Raw genomic sequence first — 23,941 nt, 5'->3', positions numbered from 1 at the left:
ACGCCCGACTGCCTGATGTGGGCTCAGCGTCAGAGGGTTTTACTGCCGCAGGGTTGATGGTGCAGTTGTCCAAAGCGCACAAAATGATCAAATAAATACCATCTCAATTTATCTTTCCAATGAAACCAATCGTGGAACAAGTCATAGATCTTGTTAAAAGATGTTTTCTGTCATGCTCTGCGCACTCAGCCTTCCGGTGCACCCAGCATCGCCACGGCAGGGGGCTCAGCCATCCATTCTGCTTACACGATGCATTGTCTTTCTCGATTTCACATGCGTCTTGTCTTCATCCTCCCTCTCCCAAACTCAGCTCCCCTGGCTGGGTCTTACAAACAGCATGTTACTCCTGATTTGTTGGTTCTTTCCAGCCCTTAGGGGACTCCAGTATTTTTTCTTGAAAAAAAATTTAGCTCCTTTGGCTTTGTTTTTTAGGTCTTCCACATCCTCATCGTGATTCTGCTAGAATCACCAAACTGTTGCCAGCCCCAGCTTGACAGGGCGCTCCCTCGTGCAGATACTGCCTTCATGTCAGGCTCTCAGTGTATCTGTATCCATCCACACTGAAAGATTTGACAGTGATGCCTAAGTAAACTCCTCATGCCTTCGAGCCAAGCACTGGTACTAAATGCGTCTGAAATATCTCCTCTCCTGAAAAGCCCACTGCTTATTTGCTTTGCGATTAAAATGCTGTAGTATTTCCAAAACTTGTCAACATGCTACCTTCCAAAAGGAGTCCATGATTAGCAATTATTTTTAAAACTTACTGATTTCACAAATTATCCATTTCATAACTAAGTTGATTATGTAGGATTCTTCGCTTCCTAGTATCAGCATGGTTTTTCTCCACAATTTCGTATTGATTTTTTTTTTTCCTTTGCAGAAGGAGATTGGAAGGTGACAGTTGTCACCGGGGATCTTGAAAATGCTGGCACCACGGCAACAGTATCTCTTTCTGTCTATGGAGAAGCAAGATGTTCAGGTCCCATTATTTTGGGATCTGGGAAACACCACCTGTTTAACCCCAACAGTGCAGATATATTCAAGGTAAAATTGATGCGTATAACTTTCTTCCTAAGACGTACCGCAATAAACATCGCCTAGGATGAGATGGAGAGTAGTCTGGTTTGTTTGTTTTGGTATTGCCTTACACTTTCTTGGTAAACAGGAAATCTTCTACCCCAAGGGGGGTGGGAAACAAGAATAATTCAGGAACGTAAGATTTTTGTTTCTCCCTTACTTTTTATTTGTATGAAGCCAACAAAGTCTATGAACTTGAGCAAGTTTAAAAATCAGAGCAAAGAACATTTACTCCTAATCCTGCCACGTAGCTGGCTATTTCCACTTTGAATGTCTTTTCTCGTCCTTGTCCGTCTGCGTGGAGCACGACGCTTTGCTGGGAAGGTGGCGCAGCCTAATGGTTCGGACGTGGCCTGAGGAGTCCGAGGGCCAAGATTCAAATGCTGGCTTCCCCACTGACCAGCAGGGTGGCCTCTATAAGTTCCCTCACTGCTGTGTGCCCGAATAGGGTTACCATGAGGATTGAATGAATCAATCCATGGAAAGTGTTTAGTGCCCCAAATGCTCAGTGAATGTTTGCTATTAACGCTGTGGTACGTGGGGAATTTTGTAGCCCCTTAGTTAAACACGGAGCTGGTCTTTCCAATTACGATTTTTATTGATGAAATATTGAGTATATGAAATTTACCACTTCATTAACCAGGGGTAAAAAAAGGACTTTGCCACTGTTGGACATTTAAATGGCTTCTAGGTTTTACTGTGATAAATGACGCTATAATGAACATACTTTTTAATCTTCGTTTCTTCTTTCCTCTAACCAAAGCTATCTTACTTTCTTATGACAAATTCCAAGAAATGGGATTAATCTTGACCCATTCTGACAAAGTGCTTTGTAACAGTGTCTAACTTACAGCGCTGTGCCCAGCAGCACATGGTAGTAATTGATGTGTTTTAATTGTTATTAAATCATCACTACACCCCCCCAAATCATGGTCTACATATTTCTGCTACATGTTTAATATCTTTTAATTAAAATTACTCAGCGCTGTTGCAGGTTGCAGGATGTGACTGTGGATCTATGTAAGTTTATCTGCACTTCTTACCTTTTTGTTAAAAGGCTTTGTGAAGATGGATTTACACATACCATAGTGTTCACTCAGTTAAAGTGCACAATTCATGGTGTTCAGTACGTTCATGGAGTCGTACGACCTTCATCACACTCTAACTTTAGGACGTTGTCATCACTCCACAGGAAGCCCGTACGCCGGGGTGGGACCTCTGCAGTCACCTAATCCCCGGCCTTTGGATGCCAGTCATTTCCTTTCTATCTCCCCAGATTTTCCTGTTCTGGGTAATGCACATGAATGGAGTCATAAAACGTGGAGTCTTCTGTGTACGGCTTTTTAAAATTTAGCATCACGTGTTAAGGTTAATCCATGTTGTAGCAAGTATCAGTATTTCATTTTTTATGGCTAATATTAAATCTTATGGATATTTCACATTTTATTTAGCCATTCACCAGTTGATAGACATTTGGGTTGTTTCTGTTTCTCAGCTCTGAGTAGGACTCGTTATGATGAATAGTGCTGTGAACATCCAGTTCTTCCCGTGGACTTACGTTACCGTCTCGCTTGGGCAGATATCTGGGAACAGAATGGCTGGATCGTATGGTAACTCTGCGTTTAACATTTGAGGAACCGCCAAGCTGCTTTCCAAAGTGGCAGAAACATTTTTGCATTCTCACCAGCAGCGTGTGAGGGCTCCTACTTCTCTGCCTTCTCGCAGGAATGTGTTATTGTCTGTTTGATCCTGGCCGTCCTGGAGGGTGTGATGTGATGCCTCACTGTGGTTTTGATGTGTTTCCCTAAGGACTAACTATGCTGAGCATCTTTTTACATGTTTGTTGACATTTGTGTATCTTCACTGAGTAGAGAAGTGTCTACTCAACTTCTTTGCTTTTTTAAAATTGGATTATTTATCTCTTTACTAATGAGCTTAAGAGTCCTTTGTATATGCTGGACACGAGTCTCTTCTCTCATATGTTTTTGAAATGTTTTCTCCCATTTTGTGGGTTGTCTTCTGACTTTCTCGATGGTTCGGGTTTGAATTGCTTCTGGTGTCCTTTCAACTCGGCCTGAAGGATTCCCTTAGCTTTTCCTGCAAGGCTGTTCTGCTAGTGGTGGATTCTCTGTTGTTCTCTATTTGGGAACCTCTTAATTTGCATATAGAGTTCCTGGTTGATGGTTTTTCTTTTGGCTTTTTGAAGACGTCATCCCACTGCATTCTGGTGAGAAGTCAGATGTTAATGTTATTGACAATCAGTCTGTGATGAGTTATTTTTTTCCGCCACCTTCAAGGTTCTTTCCTTATTTCTGGCTTTCAGTAGTTTGGCTGTGCTGTGTCTGGATGTGCACTGCCTTCCTGTTGGTTTTCACGGCTACCATGGGTGTGAGGTTGCTGGTTTTTAAGGCTGCTGTGGAACTGGTGAGAGAGAAGTGGGAGCAGATGAAGCCACGACGCACAGACCCTCCTGTTCTCACCAAGGTTTGCATTTTCGCTGATCATGTGCCCCTCAGGTTGCTGCAAGCCTTTGGTTAATTTCCAGAGCTCTTGAAATTTTGATTTCAGTAATTTTTGCCATTGCGTTTGTAGAGGAATGAATTTACAGAGGCCTCGATATGCCATTCTGGAAGCCCCGCTCTCCTCTTTACCTTCATCATACTTTTTTCTGTTTTATTGGAACTTCTGTTCCTCTGTGGAAGCTTCTCCTTATGGCTATGGTTTCTGTCATCCGCCGAGGACAAGTAAGAACCGGCCTAAGGTAAGTGAGACGTTGAGCCTATAATACGTCACGTGACCAAGTCCATGGAATTTAAGAGCCACCAGCCAAGTGGTGTTGAACACTGACTGTCTCATCGCTGTCAGAACAGTGAAACTTTCCCTTTTGCATGCCTGGGTCACGTTACAGGGGGCAATGTGGGGCAACTGTGATGTTCTCCCGACCCAACCTCAGGTCTTGAAGGGGGACTTGACTGTAGGATGGTATAAACAGTAGAGGAGGATTCTTCATTCAAAAACAAGGCTTGCAAAAACAATGTCAGCCTCTGCAGTAGTTTTGATGGCTACCCTCCATAGACTGCAGAGTCAGCCAGGCAGGACACCTGCAATGCCACTGAGAGCCAGGCTGGAAAGACAAGACTTGTTCAGAAAAATGATCAAGACAAAAACCAGAGCAGAGCGTCCATTAGAGCAGGAAGTTTAAAGAGAGCAGGCAGAGAGGACTTCCTCAGCTGTAGGGGCTGGACCTCATTCCGTTGCTAACTCCTAAATCCTACCCATTGACTGCTGGGGACTCGACACCCATGAATACCTGTTGAAAGCATGAAAGTTTAACGAAAATGCCTCGGCTGGAGCGTGCTTAATGTTTGCTAGTTTCTCCTGGGGCACTCATTGCTAAATTCCCCTTGCGACCTTCCTCACCTTGAGGGTCTCATAAAGGAATCCCATATATGGTTGTTATTTACTTACAAACCTGCCGAGAGATGCAGCTGAGCTTTTTACTGCATTTTTGCGAATTGAAACACCGAGTAGTGCTCTCTGTTGTTTGGGAAAAGTTAGTGGCTCAGCCATTCAGTCCTAGGCGGTAGTTTCCTGCTCGGTTCACTGTTGTATGAAGGCAGTTAATTTTGTAGATGAATAGGTTTAATATTTATTGCGAAGTCATAGGGCACTTGAGCAAGCATGTGAATACCCCTTATGTTCCTAGAATAGAGTGCATGATACGGCTTTGCCTTTTTAAAAGCAGTTTATAGCAGCAGGAATTAGGAGACCTGCAGTTGAGTTGCAGCTCTGGTCTTTACTGCCTGGGAAACGTGGTAAACCACCTAACGCTGCCGAGCGTTACTTTCCTCCTTTGTAAAATGGGTGCATAACCCTCTACAGTGTTATTATACAGACTGAAAGAGTTCGGAACCAGAACACTCCATATAAAGTCTAAATCATTCTTGTCTTTGTACCCCTGAGGCTGAGTCTTAAAAGCCTGCCCGCGGTTTGGGGTCGTCTTCCTGATGGGGTGGGAGTTAAGATGGCCTTTCAGATGGATGAGGGCAGGAAGGCAGCTTGGCAGGTGGTCGGGAGGTGGCTGCTGCGGGCATGGGCGTCTGTGCAGAGACACGGGTGGGGGCTGGAGCAGGAGGGGGCGCAGCGGGAGCCAAGACGGGGCTGAGAGCAAGGCGGTGAGTGTGGAAGCTGCGGCAGGAACGTCCACCTCGGCCGCTTCCGTGTTTAAAGGTTAGGTGTCCGTGTGGCTCTGCACATTATTGGCCATGGGTGCCAACATGGCGTTCTGATTTTGGCACAACTCTGACCGTTTTCTTTAGATGTTTATTTTCGTTTCTCCCCTCTCCCCCCACCCTCCTTCTTTATCTCCTTCTCCTTATTTATTTGTTTGTTTGTTTATTTGGTGGACTTGAAAGTTGGAGTTTGGTGGTGTTTCCCGTCGGCTCTTTTGGCGAGTAGGAGTCGCCCCGCTGGCACAGCTGGCTTTCCTGTGGGTGGCAGGTCCTGGGGACAACCTACCTTGATCCTTTTCCTCAGTCACAGAAGTTGAAGTGTTTCTCAGTGACACCCATGTCTCGACCACCACATTTCACGTGTGAATTCTTATCAGGAAAAGCCATCAGAGTTGCTCTGCTTAAAGACAGAATAAACCACAGAAACCAAAACCCCAGCACAGAATGAATTACAGAAGGAAGGCGACCACTTTTCAGAGGGAATCTGATTTTTCTCATAAAGGCTAGTTATTAAACAAAAAAGATTACTGGCCGCTGAGAGCGATCGATTTTTATTCACTGGAGGAATGCCGGAAGAGACAACCTGGCCCCCCCCCTAAGAAGCCAAAAAGCTTTGTGAGGAGACAAGGAAAAGGGCGCTTGCTGAGGTCTGCTCCGAGGCACATGTCAGACGTTCAGGAAAGCTGAGACACGAGAGGAAAACACCTCGCCCCAACCCTCTCCGCTGACCCGGTGCCAGGGCGCCACCTCAAACCCAGCCCCTCTGCCTGGCTCTCACCACACCCCCTCCGCCCTACAGGGCAGTGTCTCACCACCCGGCCTTGCTCCTTCCCGCCTCTGCAGGAGGCCCCGTCTAGCCCTTGCCTCCAGCCTACCCACGTAGGAATGACGCTCACCCTGCTCTTAAATCACCGGCTTCCTCCTTCCCTTCTTTGCAAACCTTCTGAGATACTAATTTTCTCTTGTTGCTTCTCTCTCCCTTCCCATCCCCTCCCAAACTTTTGCAGTGGGGCGTTTCCCCCACCGCTGGATTCAAGGCGTGTTTTCCTGGCCCAGCAGTGAGGTCCTCGTCTCCCCAGTGGTCGTGTCCTGTGCTGCTGGTCCGGGAATGGCTGGGCAGGCGGGTAGTGCACAGCTAAGTCTGGGTGCCGGGATCAGGTCTCCTGGATCCAAATTCTAGAGGCGAGACCAGCTGTGTGTTTGCGAGCAGTTATTTAAAATCTTACGCTCTGTACAATGGGCAAAAATAGTTGTACCATCCAAGAGAGCTGTGAGGATGATGCGGGATACCTAAACAACAGTGTGGAATGTTCAGCACAGAGGAGGGCACACGGTGAAAACTCAGAAATTTTTAAGTATTTTTATTGCATTTGGAAAGCAAGAGAACAAGAGAGTTTCAAGAAAGAATAGGTGACTGTCATGGGTGTATCCCCCCCAAAAGATACTGAAATTTAACCCTTGGAATCTGTGAATGTGACCTTATTTGGAAATGGGGTCTTTGCAGATGTAATTAAGATGTGAATTAACAAGAGGTCCTACTGGAGTCAGGTGTCCTGGTAAGAGAGAAGAGAGACGCTGTGTGATGACAGAGACAGAGACTGGGGGGATCCAGCCGTAAGCCAAGGGATGCCAGCGACGGATGGCCACCACCAGAAGCTAGAACGAGGCAAGGAAGGACTCTGTCCAGAGGCTCAGAGGGAGCACGGACTCCTCGATCTCAGACTTCCAGCCTCCAGGCCGCTGAGAGAGCACATTTCCGTTGTTCAGAGCCGCCCTGTGTGTGGTGCTTTGCTGTGGCAGCCCAAGGAAGACAGAACAGTGACCTGCAATCACATGCTTCACAGCAATGGAGAATGATTTTGACATGCCTTGATTTACATGAAACCAACCCTTAAGTAAGATAATTTACTTTTAAACTTATAAATAGACCATTTAATCATAACAGTCAACAGAAAGTATTAGATATTTACAAATACAGGCTTTTTAATGAATGAGAGAAAAATAAACAAAATGAGAAGTACCTTCAAAATATCAGTTTGGAGTAGGAAGACCAGAAAATCTCTGTGAGACTTCTTGGGAAAGAGAGAATAAAAACTAAACAAAGTGTTTCCATACAGTTTCTCAAAAAGTATCTTAGGAAGAGCATATTGTTTCTTCTTTCTAAAAGTGGGTATTCAAAGCCTATTATTTATGTAAGTGTAGGTCAGCAAGTATTTAGATTATTATATATTATATAATATATAGCTACATATAAAACATATATATTATATATGTATATATAAAATGTTATACACGCAATATTTTCAACCCTGTGGTAGGACCTCTGAGAGCTACAGACCATAGAATAAGAGCAAAATCACGCTGAAGAGAAAGGATGTTTACACATGAAACAGGTAAGAAGCCAGAAACGTTACGGGCTAGGGCCCCAGGAAGCGGCGTGGACAGGAAGTGCGGCAGGCGCCCGGGGGAAGGGCCTGCAGCTCTGTCTTGGGACTGGCGAAAGCAGAATCGCGCGCAGCTGTCGGCCAGTGGGCCTTCTGGCCGGGACCAGGCTGTGCTGCGAGGGTCATTCTGTAGGACAAGGTAGCTTTCTGGGCTCGGAGGATGAAAGAACTCTGCGCCTCTTTGGATTCATAGCTCACTTTTCCTCTGTGCTTCTTTGTGCTTCCAAAATACAAAATTATCGACAGCGAACTCAGCTGCAGTGACCCCTCTGCTGAGTGTCCCCTGTGTCTTCCTTGCCTTGCCAGGCAACCAACGCTACAAGATACCATTTTAAAAACCTCACTAAAAACTCTGGCTTATTTTTTTAGTATCATCAGAGCTCAGCTTTCAGTATAGTTCTCACAGCTGCCGTGGGGTCTCTCTCATATGCAGACTGGAACTCTATGTGGATGTGCTCTTCACCTTCTCCTGAAAAGGGTCAGACAGAGACACGCTGGCAAAATCTGAGAGCTGCTGGCAGGACGGTTAGGTACCGCTGGCGCACACAGGAGACAGAGGGGATGGACGCCGCCCTGCCACACTGGGGCTTACGGGGGCCTCCTGAGGACCGTGACGTCATGCTGACTCCAGCAACAGCTAGTGGATTTGATAAACCGAGAGGACTTGCTCAAGAAAACTAAGGGTTCAGAGAAAAATGTGTAACACATAATGGAATTACACAGTATCACCCCCCAAATGCTATTCAGGGATAGATACTGTTGAATATATTTCTTAAGAAAATTGCTTATTTTATTAAAGACTGAGGTATATTTCCATATACTATTAGGAAATGATTTCCAGGATATATTACATAGTTAAAAAAAAATAGAGAAGAGAATGCATGCTGCCATTTATTTAAGACAAGGGATGATATGTGAATATACATACACACACACGTGCCCACATATACATAGTCTCTTAAATTAAAAATAATAATTTGAAAGAGAAACTATAAGGCAATGAATAGTTACATATGTGGGAGGGAGGGGCTAGGTCCGAGGGGTCCGGCTTACTAGAAAGAAACTAGATTTTTTTTGAATAAACTTTGTTTTGCTGTTTTGATTTGGAAACATATAAATATTTTATGTAATTAAAAACATTTAATTAAAAAAAGGAACCCATAAAAGTGAAAAAAAAGAAACAAATGACCTGTGTGTCTGCATGTTACACGCACACAGCAAGGACCTACCCCAAGCACGTTAAAACCGATAATCTGACTGCATCTCCCTAGGAGGGTATGAAGTAATCATTAGTAGGTGGAACTTTTGATACTGATAATCCGAGTCTGTCGTCTGTGTGATGTGGGGTAAAACACATGAACAATTACATCAGCGTTATTAAGACCCACTTAAAATTCACTGGCTTAAAAAAACTAACAAAAAAGGACAAAGATTTAGCAGGCAAAAAGACATAGTAAGGAAACAAGGGGTTTACCTGTTGAATATTAAACCCTGGGAAGCTGTGTCAAGCTGACTGAACTTGTTTTAAAAAGTCCCCGAGTTCGCACAATGGAAAAGCGAGCCGGTCGGACGCGCGCTGAGTCAGGGCGCCAGGGCCGACTCCGCCGGCAGCGGCCCCGGCCGCAGGCTCGTGCCGTGGGAACGTTCTCCATGTCCCCAGATTTCCCCAGATTTCCCCGCGTCCGCGGGCGCCGCACCAGGCAGAGGGGCATCGCCAGCGCCTTCCAGGCTGTGAGAGAGCCCGGCTGCTCCAAGGCACCCGGAGCTTGCGGGCGATGGGCCTAGGGCCCCCTGCACAGGGGCGGCCCCGGCCCCCGGGACGCGCGCCCAGGGCTGGAAGGCAAGCGCTGCTCTGAGCCGAGCCCGCCCTGCTCTCGTGCAGAGCGGCTGCATCTAGCGCAGAAACTGAAGAAGAGAACCGATGCACTGTCCTCGCTTTGCTTCTTCCTAACGTGGTATCAGCTGGAGAGCGCTTGAAGACGGGCGTCTTCCCGGTGTAGAACCGTAGACGCCTATCTTCGCGGTGGCTGATTGAAACCGCTAAACCCATCTCTCCTCACGGGATCCCCTTGCCTGCGCCGTCAGCCAGGAAGTGGGACTGCTGTTTGGCGAGCGGTGAGGCGCTGGCTTTTAGGGCGGAAATTTCAAGCACAGTCCTTTCACCCCTGTGTTTGCTTCCTGAGCACAGTCCCTGGAGTTCTGCGTCTTGCTGCTTGTGAGCACGTGCGCCTTAAGAGCTCGTGACTTACATAATCAGGCTTGCACTTCACTTGGTAATACTTTTGAGGGTGTGACTGGAATATTAGCCACAAAGATAGTTAAGGAAGGGCTCATATAGTCCCTCTTCCTTTTCCTTTTCGGTGTTTCTACTAAAAATGTTCCTTTTTTTAAAAAAAAATTGTTGCCAGTAATGGGTGAGGAAGAACATTTAGTATCTCAAGGGGCGATGGGGAGTTCTCGCTCTCAGACAATACCGTCGTCAAGGTTACTGAACGCTGACTGTGTGGTACCCAGAATAAGCTGGGGCGCATCACTTTGTTACCTTTGTCTTTAAAGTCCGATTTGCCGCAAAATTAGGTTTTTGAGAGAAAACTGAACCAAACAAGCAGGTTCTTGGTGGCATAGATGTCTTATTCTTGTTTGCATGACAGAGCATCAGAATTAATATTTACTGACCACCTGCAAAGAGCCAGGTTTGTTTGAAGTCGTCTACATACAGCGTCTAATTAAATTTTCTCCACCTGCTGTGATGCAGGCTATGGAATAACAGGTAACTTGGAAGAGCCATGGTCGCACACCTCTGTGAGTCTAGGTCTGTCAAAGCTCTGTCAGTCTTTCAGTCTCATTGCCCATCAGATTAAGAGGCTGAGGCTCATAACACATCTCAAAGAACAGGGCAGGGGGTATCACTCATCCATCCTTCAGAGAGAAAGCTCTTCTAAATGGGGCGTGATATTATCCTCTTTAGGTGGGAGGAAGGTAGTTACATGGCTGGAGACTTCCCTTGCTAAAATGTGCCACAGCCCAGGTCTTCATCTCACTAAATCCGTCGCTTCTTTGACTGCATAAGGATAAATGTGTGAAGTACTGGAGGTGTTTTAAATCATGGAGATATCATGTGCAGCTTGGTGACTATACTCCATAATACTGTATTGTAGCTTTGAAAGTTGCTAAGGGAATAAATCTTAAAAATTTTCATCACAATAAAAAATTCTGTAATTATGTTTGGTGACAAGTAACTAGACTTCCTGTGTTGATCATTTTGCAGTATATACCAACATCAAATCATTGTGATGTACACCTGAAACTAATGTTATGTGTCAGTAATACCTCAGTTAACAAAAATTAACCATCATAGCCCTGAAACCTCTTCATCAACCAAGTGAAGGGGAGGTTATGGGATGTGGGGTCCATTGAGATCCAATAAAGCTGGCTCTTCTCCCAGAATCAGGAGCAGCGATATGTTTGCCACTTGGTGATCCCCCAGAAGCCCATGCCCTCTGTGGACGGAGATCTACCGCATGGAGGTTACTCTGCCCCATTGACCAGGCTGCCCTGCCCACAGCTGTCCACAGGGTGGCCTTAGGGTGCCTCGTGTGAGTGGATGGGGGTGTCCTTGCTTCTGCCCCTTGTCCAGCAGCACTTGGCTGCTGACAGCGTGAACACGGACGTATTTGCACCCCTCACGTCCTGCACGGATTTGCCATCAGCCTAAGCTTCGGATGGTTTTGATTTAACACTGTGATTCGCGACTTGTGGGAGGGTCATAATCCTGATCCTCTGAGAACACTTGGTTAGCTCACGGATTAAGACACCTGGTTGGTCGTTATAGATCATGTTTCCAGCTTTAGGTTTCTTAACAAATCAAGCAGATACGAGCAAGGGTCTCTCCCCTACTCTTTATTTTTCACTTGGGTTCATTCTTTTTTTTCCCTTGAAGTGTAGTCAGTTTACAGTGTTGTGTCAGTTTCTGGTGTACAGCGTAACAGTTCAGTTACACACACACGTACTTACGTTTGTTGTTTCACCATTTCTTTCCTAGAAATCTTTCTCCGGCAGGGGTATCACCCTCCAGGACTTGGCAGGGTCTGAGGCGCAGACGCTGATGCAGATTTGCTGGCCCCCCTGTTCTTTCCGACCTGAAAACTCGGTCATCGCGTTGCTAGGATACGCCATGGCCACCCTCCGTTCAACCTAGATCAGCCTCACGGAGTCCAGCAAAGTTCCCAGTTCTTTCTGCGCCCGTGTTATCTGTCCCAGGGCATGCATAATTAATAAGTATCATTTTATAATGCTAACAAAGAAACGGAGCTATCCACGAAGCTAAAAGCTCTAGTTCCAGCAAGTACTTGAGTCGGCTTATTTTGTCCAACTGATTGTCCTCGGCACCTTGACCTCCTTTACTTGAGAGTTTATCCGTGTTTTCCTGTCTTCATTTCTCCACTCGGGGCGGTGACATTTGCTCCCTTCATTGCCATTCCTAGGAAGCACGTGGGTCTGTGCGCGATCGAATTTGCTCTTCTTCACTTGGAGGCTTTTCTGAAGTTCAGCAGTACGTTCGGCTTGTTACCCCTCACGCGGTCGTAAATAAACTCACCGTCTTGCTCACGCGTTCTTTCTTCAGCGCGCGGTGCACCGCTTGGATCAGGACCAGAGGGAGCCGTGTGTCTGCTTCTCCCCGGACGGCGCGCAGGCGCCGGGACGCCGTCAGCGCGGGCTCGGCGGAGGGCCGGCGCTGGGGTGCTGTGCGAGGCGCATTCGTGCCGCATCTCCGTGGTTGGTGACTGCGTTGGTCGCAAAAGCCTCAGGGCCATGCATATTCTCCGTATTTATTTCAGCCTTGTGCCGGAAGACGGCGGTTTCTTTCCCAGCCGTGCACCGTGGAGGAAAGAGAGCCTGCCTCCCCTGGTGGCCTTGCCCGGGAGAGCCCAGCACGCTCCCCTCGGGCAGCGGCAGCCGCTGGGCGGGCGCCGGCAGCGAGGCGGCGGCCTCCGCTGCGCCGCCCGGTCCTGGTGGGGGAGCCGCCCCCCGAGACGCCGTGCGCGCCGGCGGCGGCGGCGGCGGCGGCGTTTCCTCCCGAGCGGCCACGTGGCGGGGCGGCCGGAAGCGCGCTGGGCGCTGCCCGGGGGCAGACGCTGGCCGTTAGGGCGTCGGCGGTGCCGAGCGCTCGGCGCGAAGGGTCGCCTGGAAGGGACACCCGGCGATGGAAACCCCGCCCATGAGCGCCCCCCCCCCCCCCGCAGTGTGCGGCGCGGCCGGAGCGCGGGGGCCACCCTTCACGGCAGCCCCGCGTCGGAGCACGTGCGCCGCTGAGCGCCCTTACGGCCCCTGCCGCGGTTCTCAGAAAGAAGGAAACGTAATTCGTATGTGGTGCCAGCATGAACTTGTAATTATCCTGGTGGGATAAAAAAATACTAAGCAATATTTTAAAATGACGTGTGTGCCGGAGTGCCCGGATTCCCGTAAAGCCGTGGTGAGGGGGACTAACGTGATCGTTCAGATCTCAGCGCAAAGGTTTTCAGGAAGCGCCTTGTCTGAGCATTTGTAATACTTACTCTTATTTGGGGGCAGTTGTTCCCTCCCACCTAGTAGATGATCACTTTTTAAATAGATTTATTAAAGCTCCGCCGTTCTATCTTCTGCCTTTTGCCGTTCTTTCTTTATTATTATTATGAAATTTGATTGTCGAAGTGTTGTTCCCAGAGAACATTCAAATCGCCTTCATAGGCATGAAGCCTCTTAAAGATAAGCAGATATTGAATTTTTTTCCCCTTCTGTTGGAAAATAGTTGGAAATAAATTGACTGTTCACTGTGGTTCCCAAGTAAGTCCGACCAAAATCTGTGTGTTCCTTCCTCAGAAAGAGATTTCCCATTCTTGCAACAAACGACGCATGTAATGCTCACAATGTTCCTGTAGAAAATCCCCGTTCAGACACTGTGCTGGTCACTGTTAAATGACATGGAGAGGAGAGGAGGGTCTGTGCAACATGACGCAGAAGGTCTGTGCTGCATGTCACCACTGCCAGTCACAGCAGGGTGTGGAAGGTGGCACGTCCCTCCACCCCACCTCCCACTTTAAAGCAGGGCCTGTCATCAGGACAAATCTTTATTTCTGTCACTGCCCATGGTAAGAGGCTCCAATCTGTCCAAAAGCACGGAAAAAAGGGTGAAACGCACACGCAGAGGGCCAAGCCCAGGGTGGCTGGCTTGGTCCCACCAGGCTGCTAGACAAAGCACCACCCATGGTTGCAAAGGTGGGAAGCCTGAGATAAGGGTGTCTGCATGGCTGGGTGCAGGGGAGTGCCCTCTTCCACGTTGCTGCTGCCAGCTTCCCACTGCGTCCTCATGTGGCTGGAAGAGGACCAGAGTGCTCTCTGGGGACCCTTTTACAAGGGCACTAATCCTGCTCCTGAGGGCTCCACCCTCACAGCTGTATGACCTCCTGCAGCCCCCACAGCGCCACCCGGTGGAGGGTTAGGATTTCAACACGTGAATGTGGGGGACATACCAGGGTAATCTCGGAAGGCTGTGTCGTGTAGTTTTGTATAGAGGATGAAGGGGTAGCAAAACCAACGCTGCAGAGCCGTCTCCAGTCCCCTTGCTGTGGGCGGTGCCTGCCCCTGGCTTGTTGTAACAGAGCCGGAGGAGGGGCTCCCTTCCCGCAGGGGGGGCCTGGATTTGCTTTGCGTGACATGCTGACGTGCAGCCTTCCTCGTGGTTGTTCCTGCTTCTACTGAGCAGACCTCGTCCTGTTACAGACCGTGTCTTCCTGTGGCTGACCATCCCCAGGCCCACCCTCAGCACAGTCTCGTCAGCAGTGCATGTGATCTAAGCGATGAAACGTGACATTCCTTGAGCTCTGGACAACCCTAAGTCAACACTTGGTCTGTCCCCACAGGCCCTCTCGTAGCATCACCGCATCTGTAACTAACACTTTGAATCTGAGTTCACGTCCGAGTGACACGCTCCCTGGACAGAGGGGTGGCCTGGGTCACACATACTGTTGCTTCCTCAGTTCTCAGTCCTGCCAGACGCAGGCCCGCAAATATCTGTGACGTGGACAGGCTTGACAGTGCCAGTGAGTTCTAAACACATATTTCAAAATTTCGACTTTAAAAAGAAATCGGTAGAATCCACAGATTCAAAAGATTCAAGACTGTCTCAAGTTTCCAGGTTTCAGTTGATGCAAGTTTACGGCTTGATTTTGATGGTTCTCTTGGAACCCAGGTTGCACAGAGAAATCCAAGTGGGGAGCTCACGTACCACACGTCTCCCGTCCTCACTGTGCCCAGCGAGGCAAGGCTCTGCCTGCTCCTCCCCAAAGACTGCACTGCAGTCTTGGGGAGAGGGCTCAGTTATAATTTACTCAAAGCATTTAAAATTTCGTGTAGAAAATTCTTGTGGAGTCAGTTCTGGGAACAGTTGGTATCCTTGTCTCTAAAACTAGTCTGTACGTTACAGAGTGGGCACAACCGCGTGGCAGCAAGACCGAGAGAAAAACAGATGTCGTCAGTGCTGCGAGAATACGGCCGTTTGCCAGGTTTCTGTTTCCTTATAAAATGCACATACTGGCTCCGATCCCACGATCATACACAGATTAATGTTCAAACATCCTCAGGCCTGGCTTCTCATAATCAATCTTAGAAACCTCTGTAAGTTTGTTTAAGTCTTCATTTCCATTCATTTTCCTTTGTCTTATGAGTACATGTTACTTTTATGCCTCAAGCAAGAGTAGCCTCTTTTACAGGTTCCAGGTCCCCCTCTCTCTTTCCTTCCATCGCTACACCTTTCTCCTTCTTTCCTTCCTTCCTTCCTTCCCTCCTTCCTGCGTACCTACCTACCTACCATTTATCTACCGAATTAGAAAGTGAGGGATGTAGGGCTCACGTGCGCGATAATCCCCCGAAGCTACTTCAGTGTCTTAAATGCCGGTGGTAACTCATTCTCACTAATCCATCTGGCCAACAGATTAAACTGGGATCAACACTGCTGTGCCACCAGCCGCAATGTAGCTTTAGCTCTCATTTTCTGGAAGAATCACTCTGTGGGCAATGGTGAGGGCGTGTTAGGGGATGCCCAGCCCAACTTGAAAGCTTGCAGGCCTGCAAAATGAGTCACGTTTCAAGCGCGAAAGTGACGCCGTAGGCACCGGACGCTGATCACGCCTACCTCGTCTCTAGCAGTGTCCTGAGTCTCCTAACAGCAGGCGACCCGCCCAACATCTACACGGTTCCCAGGGGATAGTTCTTGTTCCCCTTTAGCCGGACCCAGAGACTGAGTTCCCTGACAGCACCCAGCAGGCCGAGGGCGGCGCTCCGGACCTCGGGGCTGTCGCACTGTCTTGAGGGACTGAGTTTTGTGAACAGCCCTCCCAGGGCCAGGCCTCTGCTCTACTGTTTAATTGTGCCACAGTGTGGTGTCACCATTTGCAAAAATGGTTACCCTTTGCCCCAGACGTGAGTAGAAATACACCAAGTAAAGCAGGCCTCCCCCTGGGGAGCCCACTTCCCGTACAGCAAAATGGAAACCTGCCCTGCTCAGCAGACGCAAAGGACATTTGGACTGAATCAGTCTTAACATTGTCTAATCGTTTGCTCTTGCCAACAAAACATTACGTAATTCCCTGGAGAATGCGGTAGGCTCTTTGAGAGCTGGTTCGCACAGGGACAGTCCCACACAGCGTTCACCTGACATGGGCCGCGTCCACGCAGGATGACTGTGTAGACGTGGAGGGCGGGGAGGAAGGAGGAGACGAGCCGACCCGTGCCTGGAGCACCCGCTGTGCCTGCCCGTCCTGTTGTGTTTTGCTTTGCTTTCCTGCGTGGACTGGGTTCGCCTCCCGGGGTGGGATCGTCTGACTGTTCTCCTGTGCCCTTGGGTGGAAATGACTTGTTCTATGAAATCCGGTTTCCTTGAGTAAAGTCCTTGCTCTGAAACTGAGGGACCAGGGGGCTTTGGGCAAATAACACAACTGCTCTGAATTCCATTTCCTCTTCTGCAAAAAGGAGAGAATTCTGTGTATCTTACAGACTCGCTGCAAGGATTTAAAGTAACACGTAAGTTCAGCAGAAAGTCCTTCTCCCAGCAGACGGCAGTCCTCAGTGCTGTTACGGCCCCGGAAAAACAGCTCGAATGTTCATTGGGTTTCCACTGTGAGACTGGGTTAATTTCATGCAAAAACCCCCCAATTCTTATTGAAATTCTGAAAACGAATGGACTTATGAAAGTTTCCAAGATGCTCATGGAATCCTAAGAAGGGAGAGAGCCTGAGGGTGACATCAGCCTAGAAGGAATGAGCCCATGAGAAGGCTCTAGAGTAAAACTGAAACAGAACCCCAACAAACACAGCTCAGAGTTGCTCAGAGTCACCACGCGGCCCCGGGAAGGATCCGAGATGCCGCCGTGCGGCCAGGGCAGGACGTGGCCTTGCTGCTGGTCGAGAGCAAGGAGTCTGACAGCCATCGTGAGAACAGACAGAGCCTGGTGAGCTTTCCCAGCGTTCCTCCAGGGACGCCTGCAGCGAAGAGGCCCTGTAACGTGACTCTGCGTGTTGGTGGGCGGTGTGGGACGTGGGAGTCTGTGTCCCAGTTTGCCCGTGAAGCCAGGGCCCCGGTTGCCATGTTGTCAAAGCTCTCTCTCCCGGGGGCCGGTTCCTCAGCGCTCTCTCGTTTGGTGGAACTTTTACTTGTTAAGCTGGTGGCTGAGGCTGCTTAAGTCCCTTCAGCGGTTTTATTTCTCTCTTTGGAGAGGCTGACCGTTGACCAAAAATGATAGCGCCCGTGGGCCCCCTGAAAACTGGGAATTCGGCCCCAGGAAAGAACCTCGATGTATGTTCTAGCATTTCTTTCCTAGCTGGGAAAGCTCCTCCCTCTTCTGGCTCCACCACCACAGAATTCTGTCCTTGTGACTGAATTACTCTTGAGTCAGACGGGGGGTTCACAGAAGGACTACATTCAGAATACTTGATGACATGTTTGTTGAATGACTTTGAAACTTAGAAAGCTTGTCTAATTCCCCAGTTAACACCAAGCTTTAAAACTCTCTTCTTCAAAGAAACGTGAAGGTGATGGTTTCATGGGCATACACATGTCCACTCATTACATCGTGTACACTAAGTATGTACAGTTATTTTGTATATCAATTTTATCTCAGTAAAGCTGTTAAAAAGAAATTAATTTGAATCTCTTTTCTTGAACTTTCATTAAATAAAGCAATAACCTGGTAACCATTACTTAATATTTGCACCAACTCAAGGAAAGGGTTCAATTTTAATATTCTAGCCTGTGAGTATGTCCATTGTTTATTTTTTACACTCCAGACAATGTAGTTTGATAATAATGTTCCTAACATAAGATGTAAATATTGAAGTGGACTTCAATGGAAGTCTAGAATTTTCTTCATGGTCTGGGGTGGTCCAATGGTAGATCTCTTAGTGGAAGGCAGATGGATTGGACAGCACTGTCAGCTGCTTTCCAGCCCTTTAATTCCTTTTTTTTTTAATTGAAGTACAGTTACAATGTGTCAATTTCTGGTGTCCAGCACAATGTCTCAGTCATGCACATACATACATATATTTGTTTTCATATTCTTTTTTATTGAGGGTTATTATGAGATATTGAACATAGTTCCCGGTGCTGTAGAGCAGAAACTTTAAAAAAATCTATTGTTATATATAGTGGCTAACATTTGTAACTCTTAAACTCCCAAATTTATCCCTTCCCACCGCTTTCCCCAGTAACCATGAGATTGTTACTGTGTCTGCGAGTCTGTTTCTGGTTTGTAGAAGAGTTCATAGTGTCCTCTTTTTCTCTTTTTTCTTTAGATTCCACATATGAGCGATCTCATATGGTATTTTTCTTTCTCTTTCTGGCTTACTTCCCTTAGAATGACGATCTCTAGGTCCATCCATGTTGCTGCAGTTGGCCTGATTTTATTCTTTCTTATGTCCAGCCCTTTAATTCTTGGAGCACTTTTACAACAACAAAAATACGTGTGTGCGTGTGTGTGTGTGAGAGAGAGAGAGAGAGATGAGAGGGAAAGAGAAGGAAGACCACGTCTAATATTTAAAATTTTAAAATGAGCTGCCTGCCTGCCTTGAAGTTCTGCTTGCTGATGTTAATATTTTTCAGAAATATAGTTCGTAGTTGGTTCAGTTGTAGCTAATTATTAAAATGGGGATTAATATGTCTAGACGTGAACATTTTGCCTTTGCTTCTAGTGGTGTTATTACTGCAGAAATTTTAACACAGCACGAATATAAACGTGCAGCATTCCCGTCTGTCCCAGTTTGCCTGTAACTCCGTCTGAGAGTTACCGACCTCGCCTTCCAGCTCCGTGATGACTGCGGGGCCCAGCTCTGCCTTTCACAGGTTTGTGGAACTTCGGGGGATTTGGCTGACAAGGAAAGGTAGACTCTTAAAAATAAAAACCTTACTCTCCCGCTATAAACAATCCCAGTGAGAAAAAGGGGAAATTATTTAATAAAGTCACTGTGACTACACAGAGATTCCTCGGACGAACTAAAAAAGCTGCGCTCTAAAATGTATAAAGGGACAAAAGTAAGAACACATTAGCAGCCAATAGCAGGGACTTTCATCAGAGGCCTCTGTAAGGCCTCGTACAACTGGGGATGCGTGGAGAGGCCAGTGGAAGGAAGGCATGAAGGGATGTGAGACGGCCAACGTGAACAAAAGCCGGGGAAAAGGACAGACCAACTGACCTCTGACTGGAATAGTTTCTGACCTGGAAGTATAAAGGCAAATTAGGTGGAATTTCAGCCCAAGAAATTGAGGATGTAGCCAGATCAAGTACACAGCATTGGATGAGGGTGTAGTCAGATCAAGCACACGACAAGAGGATGTTCCTCCAAATGCATTCAGAGTCCTTCTTCTCCCCGCATGCCCGTTTCCAACGGCCTAGTCAAGGTCCCCATGCTCTCTCACCCAGACGACACCCCAGGCTCTTCCATGGTCCCCCCTGCTTTCACTTTAGCACCTTGCAATCCTCCTTTTGCAGAGCAGTCAAGGGAGTCTTTTTAAGACAAAAGGCAGATCATGTTATCTCCTGCTTCCAATCCCACCCCTGATGGAGGGTACCTGTCTGCCTCTCTGTCCTTCATCCATTCCCTACTTCTCTGGCCAGACAGCCCAGGGAACTTCTTTCTGCCTCACACTCAAACCATCCAAACTCATCCCCACGTTCGGGCTATTCAAAGACTGTGGTAGCTTTTCCCTCTGCTGTCAATGCTTCCTCCGTTAAGATCCACCCGCCGAATATCTTTTTGTCATTCAGATCTCAGCCTGAGTGTCACCTTCTCAGAGAGGCCTTTTCTGGGCATCTGATGTAGAATGCAGAGAGCTGCACATCATTGCTGCGTTCTCCTGTGTGTTTATTGTCTCTCTCACCCCCCTGGAAGGCATGTGTCACAAGAGTGGGTACCCTGTCTGTTTGACTCCTTGCTGTCTCTCCCCAGTGCCTAGAACGGTGCCTCATGTATATAATGGCTCTCAAGAACAGGTTTTGCAAGAGTGACTGAATGCGTGAATAATTAAGAGCTGGGGGAATTCAGAGACAAAGGCCAGTGCAGGTTAAGGTTGCTGTCTTGGGGGTGCTTCTGGAGGAGCTGGGAGCAGGCTGGAAGTCTGTCTAGGGCTTGGAAGGGTGGAGGAAAGGCCTGGGCACGGCTCTGGGCCAGAAGGTTGGTAAGGGACAGCTATTGATGGAGAAGGCGCGTAGCTTCTGGGAGCCGGTGAGGAGCCTGCCTGGCAGGGAGGTGGGGAACGAGACCAAACAGAGTGGGGTCTGAGTAACGGCAGGAGCGTCTGAAACTCACAGTGACTCGGGGAGAAGTAGAATGTGTGATTTCGTGTGTGCAGAACGAAACCATGTTTAACACAGAGGAAATTGTGTCACGATTGATTTTCTAAACAATTTCTTCACTTACAGAGAATTTGTTTTGTAAATGACTCCAGAACATTTCATTATTCTATCTGTTAAGTCTCCTGATGTCCACACAGACCTAAAGTAAAACATTTTTCTTTAAAAATAAGATGTGCTCTTCATTTTAATTTATTAGACTTGGAACATTACAGAATCCCACTTACAGAGAAAGTCATCACGAAAATGTGGCCTATTTCGTTTTATTTTCACCAAAGAACTATGAAAGTCATTTCATAATTGGCAAATGGGACAGTTCCTCATAGAGCTTAGTTTTCATATTATAAAGCTTGGCCAACCTAAGTGCTCACAGACAGAGTTTTTTTTCTATAAAATGAGAGAAAAACAACATACAAATGAAAACTCTCAGTCCTTTTTAACACTGTAGAGATGGGATGTGTTCCCAACAAGTGCCTGGGTCACCTTCTCACACCAAGGTCGTCTTCAGCTGCCTTGGTTAGGGACGAGCCTGACTGACAGTTTTGAACCAAATGAGCTGGCGGGCTGCCTCGTGAATTTGCATGCTTCCTGTGCGGCCTTGGACTAGCTGCTTTAGCTCAATTTCCTCAACTGTGAAATGGATTCAATAAGGAGTGTCTTTGCAGAAATGCAAACTGTGGCTGAAGTAAGCCTTATGCTAATGCTGGCGTGTTCTGACAGCTTTCCTGCCCTCTGACTTCTACCAGCCCCAAGAAACGGTATTTTATTAAAAAAAGAAAAAAAGTCAGCTTTATTTAGGATGAGGCTTTTTGTTCAGAATGGCATCGACCTGGCAATGAACACACGAAGACGCAGTAACAGTGAAAATCTCAGCGTGGAAAACTGAGGCTGCCAATGTCCTGATGCAGAGGGACATCTGAGTGGCGCTGGGGCAGGACGTGGGGCTCAGCTTTATGTGAGGACAGCGCCGGCCTCAAGAAAGGGGACGAGGCATGGGCAGCACCTGCCTGGCTCCCTGGGCTTGTCAGAGTGTCTGCCTGGTGGGAAAGCCGGCTGCCTGTCCCTGCCCTCAGGGAGCTGCCGTGAGAGGCGGATTACTATATGCTCTGCTTTTTCTTCAAGCAGAGGGACCTTTGCTGTCAGGATCTCAGAACAAGGCGGAGGCTGCAAATCTGATACCAGCGACCAGAAAGTGGGAGGTACTGATGGTGACAGAGGGCATCTGTGAGGTGGCGTGTTCCAGAGTGAAGCCCAGAGACGCTTCACCACAGAGAGAACTTGGAGCGGTTGGGGTTCACTGTGCCTGGATGACAGAGAAGGGGCAGGGCGGGGCCGCAAGGATGGGGAGAGGTGAACTGCCCTACCGCGGCGTCCTCACAAGACAGGAAGAATTCTTGGTCCCCAGGAATCCAAGAAGAGAGTGTCCTGAGACAAGCAGCAAGCTGGGGGGCAAAGCTGGAGGTGGCTTAGAAATAAAGACGCAACAGCAGAACGAAAATGCATGTTTAAATCCGGGCCAAGACTGAATCAGCGCTGAGGGACATGCCAGAAATGACCTCCCAGAAGGAAAAAAAAAAGAGAAAAATAGAGAAAGTGAGGCAGGGGTGGAAGATTGAGAACAAAAAGTAAACCAAGGTGTTTTGGGAAAAGAAACAAGAGAATATAATAATAGACGTTAAAAACTAGAGTGGAACAAGGTTTCTAGAGTCATAGAAAGCCCGCCACATGTAAATGGAAAGGATCCTTAAGTTCTGCACAAAACCAGTGGGAAGAGACCCTCAACCGGATATACGGGGGCAGCTGTGGGCGTGCTGAGGACAGCCCTGGAGGTGATCATTAAAAAACAGATGCTGCCAGACCTTACAAATAATTTACAGGAGCGCGCTCACACTGATTTCAGCAGGCTTGTATTTTCTGAAAGGAATGATCGTGCGTGCGGGTTTGAGCCCGTGTTCTGCGTTCCTGAGCAGAGTGATGGCCAGTGCGGTGCTTTCCGTGCCTCTGCTCCGTAGAAGGAGATGCCGACGCTGACCTCTTCTGCTGGCGGTGAGCATCAGGCTGTCAGCACAGGTGGACTCTGGTTGTTGAGACCTCACACCCTAAGAAGAGCAAAGAAAGCCACTTAATGTGCTCAGCCGGGAAGATGAGCGTAAACTCACGGCCTTAAAAAGACGCGTGTTTTTAAATCCATCATCAGTAATCGTCCCAACGGCACTTCCGCCCGCCCACTACCCTCCAGTGCCCCCCGTGCCCGTGTTTTGCCCCTACTAGTGCGTCATCGTGCCTGCCGCTGCGAAGAGCCGGGAAACCTGGGTGGGGAATTGAGGCCACGTCTTCCAGTGGGGAAAAAACAGAATCAGTCTGGAACCCATGATGGCTTCGGAAATATCAGGGGCAGGGCTGAAGGACAGAAGAGAAACTTCAACGGGGCTTGCCCTGGCTGAGCATGTCCTCGTAACAGCGACAATAATCATAATAGTTAATTGAAACAAGTGGAGACGGTGAAAAGCCATGAATTAGTAATTATATTCAAAAGAGAAAAGTGAATATAAAATGTACAAAATATAGTTGTAATGCAAAGAAGGGTATATATAACAGTATATGTTTAATTATTTATTGACTTTAATAAATAAAGGAGTGTTAATAAATGGGATTCCTGTAAAGCCCTGTGCCATTTGAAACTGTAATAAATTCACTTCTGTAAAAGATGAAAACAGTCTGCCAAATGCAACGGGAAAAGCCACCCGCAGAGCAGAATGTCTGACTGCGGGAATCTTCTCTTTCAATGTGTCCATGATTTTGGATAATTTTGATGTCATTCAGCATAGCACAGTTTTTATTACCTGGAATATAAAGGGAAGAAATTAGGGGAGAAAACCCAGATCATTAGCAATTTAAATGGTGAGCAAATTCCATCTCTCCTACATTTTGCGAATTGTTTATATCGTCTACAGATGCAAATGTATTAAAATTAAAAACTACACATTTACTTTATGAGTATCTTGAATATATGACTATTTTGTTTCATATTTTAATTATGTATCTGTTTATAAGTACAAAAATGTATTTCTATCCGTGTGGGAAGGAAGGAAAAGACTTGGAGAATTGTAAGTAATTCAAGTAGCCCAGGAAAAAGGAGGCGTTACACCAAGGTGAAGAAAGAGTGCCTGGGTCCTTGCACACCCGCCACAACCAGCTAAAGAGGGGACTCACCCTTGCTCTAGATCGGTGAGCTGGACAGTAGTGTAGAGGACAGCTCACTGGGCGGACAAAAATCCCTCATCCCTCGGGGATGAGGTCTCTAGATGGCC

General features: G+C 47.6%; 1 protein-coding gene across 1 annotated transcript in view; it reads left to right on the top strand.

Annotated features, from left to right (window-relative positions):
- The window catches only part of RP1 (RP1 axonemal microtubule associated), a 147,113-nt gene that overhangs the window by 101,290 nt on the left and 21,882 nt on the right, over positions 1 to 23,941 (top strand). The window contains exon 24 of the mRNA XM_072951969.1: positions 881 to 1,044. Coding sequence (XP_072808070.1) covers positions 881 to 1,044 — 164 coding nt within the window. The remainder of the gene's footprint in view (positions 1 to 880; positions 1,045 to 23,941) is intronic.

Source organism: Vicugna pacos, chromosome 29, assembly GCF_048564905.1.
Source record: "Vicugna pacos chromosome 29, VicPac4, whole genome shotgun sequence".
In the NCBI taxonomy this organism is placed as follows: Eukaryota; Metazoa; Chordata; class Mammalia; order Artiodactyla; family Camelidae; genus Vicugna; species Vicugna pacos.
The sequence above is the reverse complement of the archived record's forward strand: the minus strand, read 5'-3'. Positions and strand labels throughout refer to the sequence as shown.